The sequence below is a fragment of the Amphiura filiformis genome, chromosome 17 (genome assembly GCF_039555335.1).
Source record: "Amphiura filiformis chromosome 17, Afil_fr2py, whole genome shotgun sequence".
Lineage (NCBI taxonomy): Eukaryota > Metazoa > Echinodermata > Ophiuroidea > Amphilepidida > Amphiuridae > Amphiura > Amphiura filiformis.
In genome coordinates, this window is record NC_092644.1 from 13,571,680 (window position 1) to 13,582,903 (window position 11,224).

Below are 11,224 nucleotides of genomic sequence, written 5' to 3' on the forward strand. Positions count from 1 at the left end.
TAAACTTTTGATCCAAACACAAAAATTAATTCATGCCTCGGAATTTGCAGATGGTACTCCATCTTTCATCATCATGTGAGTGGCTGTATGTTTTTAACCTCTGACCTGATAACAGACTCGTAGACTCCTGAAAGTTTGAACTGGCCTTGTCTTTGTTGAGAGATGGTTGGCTGGCTTTGATGTGAACTGCTGTCCCTGTCGAGTATGGGAACTTTGTCCAAATCCACGAAATGTCCAGGAGACTCGATGTGAATGTGGTTTGAGACCTGTGGTTTTTGTACTACTAGGCCTCCTGGTAAGGGATGCAGTATACGGGACCTGTAGGCTAATGTCCTTCTAATCTATCTTGCCCTTGTGTGATATAGTGTGTGGGTTGCTTTGAAGAACACGTGAACACCATAGTTGCTAAAGCTCCCTCTAATAGCGTCAGAGGTATCTTGTATGTAGGGCGAGTTAGCGCAGCGGTAATTCCCTCGCTTTGCACCACTGAGGTCCCGGGTTCAAGCCCCGGCGCGGCCCAAGGACTCGTGTGCACTTGGTTTATCCCGATTCCATGCTCGCTCTCGCAGGTTTCTCCGGTTTCCTCCTGTATCGCAAAAATCGGTGATTAGTTGTTTGGTTATCAAAACTTCCTTCACCCAATGGAATTTGGGGAGCTGCACAGATAATTGGTGGATGTTACAATCTAAATGCGGATAGGTGTGCGCCGTTCGGCAGCAACCTAGTTGATGCGATCTGATTGTGATGATTCACCATTGCAGCGAAATTACAGCGCTTTGAGTCCTCTAAGATCTGGAGAAAGGCGCTTTATAAATCCAAAATTTATTTTAAAATTTATTATGTAGGGTACTACGTGGCATTTATTTATTTAGGCGTTTATAGCCCACATCGTTCGTTTTGTGAGCTCGAGTTTTCATGATAGCTTCAAGTGTCCATTTGGAATTTTTCTTGTCGATTTTTATCGGCTGGTAAAATACGAATAGTTTAATATTTTGATGGGTCCTGAACCGCCTTCCTTTCGTATGTACTAATGGTAGAATCCATTTTCTTGGGTATCGGGTAAATTCCGACATTCAGACTCTGTAGCTGTGACAAATTCCACAAACCGCGAGCGAGACCACTTACTAATTCTGGATCACTTCGAATACGGTGGGAACAGTTCTTAACCAATTTCGAGATGCATTCCGCGGCAATATTGTTGTTAAATTATCCTGTTGTTCTTTCATTTCCACGAGACAAGCAAACTTACACTGTTGACTTTGTTTACATGTGTCGTGCTCTTTGACCTCTGATTTCGTCACACCTGTTTTCACTTCCGCTTTGTCGTCAGGTGACAGTGGACTCGCATCCTTTTCGTTGTCCACATGCTTTAATTTTTTAACAACTTGTCCAATTTTGACGTTCAAAAGTGAGCGTAGGAATTAATTCTTTGTGTTGGGATCAAAAGTTTAAATCAAAATCTTGATTTATACCATCCTCAGTAACAGCGAAGTTCAAACCGCGAGCGAGAACATGTATATAATTCTGGATCACTCAGAATACGTTGGGTACAGTTCTTAACCCATTTCGAGATGCAATCCGCGACAATATTGTTGTTAAATTTGCGTTTATCCTGTTGTTCTTTCTTCTCCACGAAACAAGCAAACGTACACCGTTGACGTTATTACATGTGTCGTGCTCTTGACCTCTTCGTGACCTCTGATTTCGTCATACGTGTCAGGTTACAGTGGACTCGGATCCTTTCCAATTTCGTTTTGCAAATGCTTTAATTTTTGAACAACTTGTCCAACTCGTCAAAAATTCTTTGTGTTTGGATCAAAAGTTTAAATAAAAATCTTGATTTATACCAACACAGATGAACGTTGTTGAATATTTAATAATGTCTATATATAAAGATACAATCGTGCGCGTTCCTGTTACTTCACTATATTCGTTCATAATAGCAAAACTCAAGTCTTATACCATCATAAACAACGCCTTCGTAAGGGTAGTATCCAGTAACATAGTCATCGTTGCTATTAAATAAAACATCCTGGGTATCCCAATGAAAGTATTCACTTGTGGCTTGCATTCCATCAACCTGCAAAAAAGTTACAATAAAGTTGATATCAATTAAAAATAAAAACAAAACAACAACAATAAATCAGACCAAAAAAACAACAACAAACAAACAGACGAATAAAATTGACGCATGTTGTTTACGCTATAAGAAATGTTTACTCAACGTAAAAGTAAATTATTCTCTATGTTGGGCAAAATTCGACACAAATCTGATATTTCATCCGATTATAACGCAAATCACAAGAAGAGGAGAGGCGAGCGTGGCCTAGCGGTTAAGGCGTTGGACTGTGAATCCAAGGGTCTAGGGTTCGAATCCCAGGTCCGCCTAAGCTCGGCTGGCTCTTTGTGTCCTTGAGCAAGGCACTTCACTCAACTTGCTTAGTGCTTCGGAGGGCACTTTAAGCTGTCGGTCCCGTGTACATGCATATTTTCTCACATTAATGTAGTGTGCACGTTAAAGAACGTCACAGGCTATTCGAAAAGAGCAGGGGATCATCCCGGTACTGTTAACTGTACTTCAAAAATACCCTCATCTACGCTAGGTTCCAGAGTAAAAAGTAAGTACAGGTTGTCTGTACGCAGTGCGATAATACTCATACATATGAGGGGGGCATTTATAAGGAAGAAGAAGAAGAAGACTCTGGATAAATACTACAACCAATGTTTGCACGATTTATGCGGAATATGATCAAAAAAATTTGATTAATTATATTCTCCTGGACATAAACTGCAGCCTATAAAAGGTGAAAATGAAGATGAAGCCAGGAATATCTTTTTAATCTATGGCGAGGGTACAAGTCTACCGGTTTAGCTGTGGATTTATTGCCAACACATTGCTAGTGAAATGTTTTTACCTGTTGACATTCGTTGTTGAATTTGAAAAGAAAGAAGCTCGTATCCGTTGGCAGGTAAATAGGATTAGAAGTATGCCCACTGGTTTGACAGCAAAATTCGATGCGAGTATTCGTGTCGTAGATGCCATCGGGTAGTTCACCACTGTAGCTGTTCATATTATTATCATTTTCGTCATCCCAATAAACCGCGCCTCCTAACATGTCTGAAGAAATAAATATGGAAAGACCGGACAACTCTATTTTTGTATCTTGTTGGTAATAGTACATCATGGGGATTGGTGAGTGACGCTGTTGGCTCAATTTTTACATCGTATATGCATAATGCATATAATTGGTGAGCCAGAGAGGCTGGTAGGTATCACTTCAGGTGTGGAAGTAAAGATAATTGTGACGTGTCATGTCAAAAGGAGACACTTTTGGGCAGGTTATCAATTTTGAGGTTTTTTCTTAAATATAGAAATAATTTGCTCCACAACCCCGTTTTTCCCAATGAAATCGGACATTCCTAAGCGAAGATATTGAGTTCGTAAGTTATGGTATTATAAAATTGGAAATTGAGATATCGGCCTTTAAAAATATTATTGACAATGTAGGAATTACCTTGAAAAATCTCCAAAATCTCCAAAAAACTCTCCAAAAATACAAGATGGCAGTTATATTCCGGTCTGAAACTATCTGATAATATTCTTAACATTAATAACATCACAAATTCGCAACAAACCCAAATTGTGAAAAAATCACCCCGGACAGATCTTTTGCTATTTTTCCTACGATCCTGCCCAAAAGTGTCTCCTTTTGACATGACACGTCACAATTATACTGATATCAAGAGGTACATAAAGTTGACATCATGGACTACATAGGTAAGAACCTCATCGTACAATGAAACATTAAAACATAACACATTCAAACACTTTTATTATGCTAACCCGCAATTCTTAACAATATCAAATTCACCTGTCTGATTTCCATCTTATATTGTGCAGTAGTGTATAGCCTACCTAAATATGTAAAAGCCCCGATGGCTAGAAGGAGTCACGCCTCTTGGTTACAGTGTCGCGATGCTTCGGACACCTACCTCCAGACTAGCCCATTGGGTCTATTTCTAAATTTGTAAAATAACACTAAAATAAAATCAATATACAAAGTGGAGAAAGACCCACGCGTAACCTCCTTCCTCGCAGGAATTCTTTATGTTAAAAAAGAAATGGTCGTCTAAAAAGTAAACAGCAATAACTTTTTTGAGAATGTCAAAGTGTAAATAAAAGAATATAATCACCAGAAGGACAACTGCCTCCCTTTCGAAAGATACAATACTGTCCAGTCGGCCAGCTCCCATCATCGGTACCCGCTTTATCTATTGTCTTCATACAGAAATGCTGATACATGTTGTTCGTGTTGTATGAACCACTCATATGGCACGGAGAAGACCATGCATTCGATGAATTATTGTCTTCGGTGTCATGATATCGTTGTCCTGTTGCCCATTGGCTTGGACATCCAGTAGTTGGCTTCAGTAGACCGTACGTTCCCATTGGCCAGGTGATTGCTAAGGTTATGAATATATTTGAATTGAATACAAAAACAATAGATTGTTGGTCCAATAAATGCATTATAGCCTACTTGAAGGAAAGTTGAAGAAAATTATACGCCAACGTTCAGTTCAGTTTATTTCATCTCGACACACAAATGGTACAAATGAATAATATAATACAGAGACAGCATTTATAATAAATTAGTATCAATATACAAAATGCAATACAACGTTTGTGTGCTTTGTGGTAAAAATCTAAAGCAGAATGTAGTTTTTCCAAAATTCAATCTTATAAGAGTTCATATTCGAAAATAATTAAGTAGGAAACCAGTTTCAAGTTAATCAGTTGTCTTTTCATGTTGTTTGTTCATATCCTTCGGAAAGGACGTTAACCCAGCAAACACAAAACGTTTTCGACATCATCCGCAAAAGGTTATAAAAGGTTGTCAGAAAACGTTTAAATGTCGGGTTATATAAAGGGTATATTAAGAGTATAAAACGTTTTCTTTACCTTTTTTGATAATCTACTGCTCAGCAAACAAAAATGTTTTACAGAAAACGTTTAAATTTCGGGTTATATAAAGGGTATAAAAACGTTTTAATAACATTTCAAAAACATTCTTGAAAACGTGATACAAAACATTCTAAACAGAATGTTATTTTGGGGTTGAAAAAATATTTTGCGAAAAATGTTTGCCCAAAATATTTTCAATAACGTTTTAAAAACGTTTTCCTGACCTTTATATAACCCGACATTTAAATGTTATTAAAAGGTTTTGAAAAGAACGTTTTAAGAACATTTCTGTGTTTGCTGGGTTCAAATATTTTAACATAATGTTATTTAAGTATTGACAAAATATTTGGCAAACATGTTTGCAAAAATAGTTTAAAAGAACATTTTTGAAAACATTAAAAAAATATTATTTTAGTGTGTTTTCATACAAAACGTTTTAAAACGTTATCATGACCTTTATATAACCCGACATTTTAATGTTATTAAAACGTTTTACCTGAACCAAAAGCCAAAATACAACTTTTTTAAAACGTTTTTGTGTTTGCTGGGAAGCTATCGGCCCCGTGTACAGAAGAGCCATGTCTATACATGAAGATCTGAGCTGCAAAAGTGCCAAAGTACCCAAATAATAGCCTGTTCAAAATTGGACAAAATAACGACCTATATACAAACATAAATACTGAATCATATGCAGCAAAATCATTAATGAAAAGAAGGCACATAATGGGTAGGTCATCTATACAGACTCCCAGAAGAAACCCCAGCACGCTAAGCCCTGTCAAAGGAAAGCTAGATGCCATGTTGCGCGACCAAAACCAACGTCGATGGCGCAAATGTAAAGAGAGGTAAACATAGCTGACACGCAGACTTGTAGTATTGGGACCCGTCATGAGTACGGGTACGGGTACGGGTCCCGGACCATGAGTACGGGTACGGGTACGGGTCCCAAGCCATGGGTACGGGTACGGGTACGGGTCCCAGGTCATGGGTACGGGTACGGGTACGGGTCCCAGTCCATGAGTACGGGTACGGGTACGGGTACGAAGTCAAAGTACGGCATGAGTACGGGTACGGGTACGGGTCCGAAGCCACGGGTACGAGTACGGGTACGGGTACGGAAATTGGGACTCGAGTACGGGTACGGGTACGAGTACGGGTACGGGTACTACAAGTCTGCTGACACGGTTCAAAGACAGAAAGCCTGGAGAGCAGTAGTAGGACGCACAACATGCCCGGAAAGCCCCGGGACAGGGCTCAATATTATCAAGTCAACATTCATAATACTCACGGCATAATTGCGTGTTGCAATCCTCCGACTCACTTGAAGATTCACTGCAAGCACCACTATCAAAGCATGTCCTGCTTCTAGCCCTAGTTCCACCACCACATGATTGACTACAAGAGCTCCAGGAACTGAAGGCACTCCAGTATGCTAAATAAAGTTATGGAAACGGTTAGTTTATATATTTATATGTTTCTGTATTTTGTTGTTGAGGGAACGGATAGCAAATGTTTGCTCACTGTTTTTCTTGGACATGAGAGCACATCAGACATACCGAATTCCATTCTGAATACGAATATGAATGTCCTTTTGATATCAAATAATTTTGTGTGTTTTTTAAATTCGCGATATAGTACAAATTTTAGGGCAAATTATTAAAAAATGATTTTTGTTTATGATCTTTTATAGTTCTTGAAGTCCACGCGCTAACCTAATCCCACGGGGAGTATACAAACTGTGTAGAAGGGCGTCTTCCCCGTACGCTGGCGACGCAACCGCGAATGGTGTTTGTAACCTTGTAAATTGGTTTAAAAGTGTTTGTCCGCCAGTCAAAACCTGAATGAACTGTGCCTAAACGTAAAATACTTTGTAACTCATATTGTTAGATTCCAAATTTGATGAAACGGTACCTCAACGGTAACACAACATCTAAGTTCCAACTTCCCCCTAATACTTTTTAAAATAAGTCGAAAAATACTTTACGAAATGTAAAAATATTTATAGCGTCACATATCATTGCGTTCAGTCACACTGGTTAATTATGTAAGAAAAGAGGCCGTTTTACAAGTTGCACCTGAGCCCATAGCAGTCAGGTTTTCTGTAATTAGATTCAATCATGTTTCAACGTTGTTCATCACTGATTAACAACGGTGCGTTTACGTCGTCTGCTTGGTTTACTTCGCAAGGGCAGCTTTAGCTTTAGCTTTAGCTGCCCTCGCGAAGTAAACCATGCAGACGACGCAGACGCATTGCTGTTAATTGATGATGAACAACGGCGAAACATGATCGAATCCCTTTCAACAACGAAAACAAGCTAAAGATCGTCTAGTTCACCCGATTATTTCATGAGGAATGACCAGTTTAGTCATTGCCACTAAACACAAGAAGATCGATGCTTTCCTGTTGATAGCAGCAAAAGAACTACATAATAAAAGAGCAGTATTTAGCCGCTTCCTCCAAAATAATGAAAACAACATGTAGCGCACACAAGTTCCAGGTATGGCTATTTTCTGACGCAAAACAAACAGGGCTATACATATCTTTTTACATTTGTTACATTTCGTAAAATATTTTTCGACAAATTTTAAAAAGTATTAGGGGGAACTTACAAGTTATGTTACCGTATAGTAAACACAGATATTGTTGATTTAATACCATATTTTGAAACATGGAATAAATCATGAATGAACAATTATCAGCCACAAGTTGTGAAATATACAATTGAACATTATTCTTTCGTTAAAATATGTTTTCTTATGTTGAACATAAAGTGATGGTTTTGCTTGTTAATGACACTACGGCATCTGATGATAAAACAGAACAATAAAATGTAATTTCTAATACATTTGTTTTCTCTTGCATAATATTATCTGACTACAAAGACACGTTATAACAAAGGGTGTCTCAATAAATGCACTACCGAGTAAAAAAAATGTTTTCTTTACTTTGGCAAATAATTTAAAAACCAACTGACTATTATTATCTGACAGAAATGAGTTGTATATACCGGTTCCCGCACCGCGTACATCTGTTGGTATTAAAATATAAAATAAAGGGGATGTTTTCAGATGAAGAAACGAGATTCGCGAAACACAAAAAGGGGTGTTTTTTCAAACCATGTGTCTCGCGAAATTGAAAAATGGTATTTTCATCGAAATATCACTTCTGTTGCTTTTTCCAGAAAATAGGTAATATTTTATTATATCTTCTGTGATTTAACGAAAATATCGCATTTTCACAATACCCGTTCGGCGCATCCGGTGTGTGCACCCGGCCAAGTGTTTGAAGTTCATTCATTTAGCCATAGGGCCTGTGAGCCAACTCTACGTGTTTCTGCCAGAAAAGGATATAAATTTATTAGAAATATCGTTCGCGTTTTAGGGAAAATAGGGGTATTGTTGAAGGGCAAATAATTCGCGAAATCGCTACAAAAAAGGGTGTATTGTATTGTATTGTATTGTATTGTATTGTTTTCCCTGGAAACTTCGCGAAATGAGATGATACAGGGGGTGTTTTTAAAGTTCACCGACAAGCATCAATACTCGAGGATGCACTGAGTGCGGGGTCCGGGTATATATATATATACCTTCAGTTGTGAACTGCTCAGTAGTAGAAGTACTTCCAGGATTCGTGGTGACTTCGCTTGTGGTTGATTCAGCAGCAGCTAAAACAAACAAACAAAATATCAGACTGTCATTATGAGTTATTGTGTTCATTTGAACATTGACTTAATTTAAATCTTTCGTATCATAACAATATAGTGTTTGTAACGTAGTACCTAATAAATGTGCCCATCCACCAGAAACTGGTCGTAAAATCGGCATTTTCCATTTTGAGATACAATCAAAAACAGTAAATGAATTTCTTTGTAAAATATATTAGGCATTTGACCTTTCATGAACCATAACTTCACTCTGGTTGAAATGTCATTCTAAAGCTGCAATAAACAGAAAATGATTTAGAGCCGACTTTACTACCACTTTGTGGTGGATGATCTAAACTTGCTAGACATTTTTCATTGAAGAGTTTAAAACTAAAAAAATTATTTCTATATGCGTAAAATATTTTATACCCCCTACTACATTATGTGATGGACAGAAACCTATAGCAAATCTGAATTTAGTTGATACACTAGCTATTGTGGAACATTTGCTACAAGTTGGTGAAAAACAATAAATTGAACACAAGTCGTTCGTTAAAAAGATGCATTATGTTTCACTACCGGAGAGAATTGATCAAAAATTGAATTCCCTCCCGAGGTTCATATCTGTCAATGAGTTGACCAGATCACAAGGATGTCATTATAGCTAGAGGCAGTATATAACACAAATGGGTCAATGAGTTAAATAATTGTGTGGTATTTAGTTCACAGGAAGTGAGTTTTGCCTGAGGCAAATTGTGGTTAAATGTTGATTCCTCACTACAAGAGTTATTACCGTCGATTTGGTTGAAAAAGGAGGTGAGACATGATCAAATTTCTCCAGGTAGCAAAACGTAATGGTGTTTTTATAATGATGGACATTATCAACCCAGACATTGTTACCTTCAGTTGTGAGATGTTCTTTAGTAGAAGAACTTTCCAAGTTAGTGGTGGTTTGGTTTGGTGATGACACTTTGGCAGCTGATGAAAAAAAACCCAGAATGATAAATATGTATACAGACATTAAGATATATTTTCTTATCATAAAAATATAATCTGACAGATACAAGTTATAAATATACCTGAGTAGAAAAACTTTCAGATCATGGTTTGATTTAATCTTCTCGTTGGGAATATTTCGGTCAATAAATCAAATGCCTTTAACAAATCCTTTAGAACCACCGTTCCTACATTGCGGCAGCTGTCTGCCCCTGATAAAGATAATGAACTAGGCCCACCAAATATTTGATGTATAAATCCCTTGACATTGCCAAATGTCATTTTGTCAGTCATTATGCTCCAATTCTTAAAAATTGTTCTGATTTCTTTCTAACCTTTTTCTCTTTGCTCCTCTTCTCCGGTGGGGGTGGGGGTGGGGGTGGGGAGGGTGGCGTTTTTTAGGCTAATTGTAGAGAAAATTTATTAGCATTAAGAAATGTATAAAAACTACTAAATTTCTTGAAATATTCTTAAAATATTACAAAATAATATGTAAATAAAAACTTGTGTGACTTGTTATGGATAATTTTAACCTCAAATGACTGGTCTAGACTCATGGTATTAGATATTTTCTGGGGAAATTTCTAAAGTTTGGGGGTTAGAATGGTTAGTCATAAGAACTAACACGAAATTTAAATTTTTTACACGTGCTTTTATTGGCAATATCAAACGATAATAACATATTGAATTGAAATAACATATTGAGAATACGCTCTAAATAAACTATAAACAATGCCCAGCTCTCCAAATGGCGCTGTTCCAAGGACAGCACACTGCGTACTTTAATTCCCGATAAAATATGTAACAAGACATCATTCCATCCATCAATCTACCAATTTTCAGACGGTGTTTGCCGGTGAAAAAGTTCAATTTGGTGACCACTCTCTGGCTAGTAAGGTTTGACGATTGATTCGACTTCTATGGACCATTTAGAAAAAAATAGCCACCATGTCCCTCGCGAAAATCCCGGCATTTTTCGCTAGAGGCCAAAATCCAAAATGGCCGCCGCCACCATTTTGAAAATTTAAGTTTTGAACCAGAGCACCTATAATCATGCACAAAGACACTTTTTCGGATATGTCGAGTACAAGGATTCCGATTCTGACATTAGTTTGACATTACGGCATCATTATCACCCAGAAATCCAAGATGGTGGCCGGCACCATCTTGAAAAATTTAGTTTTGAACAAGAGGACCTAAAATCGTGTACAAAGACACTTTTTTGGATAAGTCGACCACAAGAATTTCAAATTTGACATTACTTTGACATTACGAACTCATATTTACCCAGAAATCCAAGATGGTGGCCGCCGGCGCCATCTTGAAAAAAATAAGTTTTGAACCAGATTACCTAAACTCGCGGGATTTTCGCGAGGACATGGTGGCTATTTTTTTCTAAATGGTCCATGTGGTGTAAAAGACAAAGCTTCATTCTTTGATGTGATAATAAAGAAATTTCATGAAAATAGTCCATAAAATCACTTTCATTACATACATGACAACCCCTCATACATTCATTTTTAAGAAAAGTTGAACAATGATGGCGCTATTTATCTAAAATCGTGTTTGCATCTTTACAAGGGGGAGGCACTTGTAAAATGATATTAGAACATCAGCAAAC

General features: G+C 37.6%; 1 protein-coding gene and 1 non-coding gene across 2 annotated transcripts; one reads left to right on the forward strand and one right to left on the reverse strand.

Moving 5' to 3' along the window:
- Positions 1-1,924: 1,924 nt before the first annotated feature.
- On the reverse strand, positions 1,925-4,458 carry LOC140136985 (uncharacterized). Its single transcript, XM_072158648.1, has 3 exons — positions 4,228-4,458; positions 2,916-3,118; positions 1,925-2,080 (listed from the first exon to the last, which is right to left on the reverse strand). The coding sequence occupies exons 1-3, from the start codon at positions 4,448-4,450 to the stop codon at positions 1,925-1,927; spliced, it is 582 nt and encodes a 193-aa protein (XP_072014749.1). The 5' UTR covers positions 4,451-4,458.
- On the forward strand, positions 2,315-2,388 carry Trnah-gug (transfer RNA histidin (anticodon GUG)). Its single transcript has one exon. It is a non-coding gene; the product is annotated as a tRNA-His (tRNA).
- Positions 4,459-11,224: the final 6,766 nt, after the last annotated feature.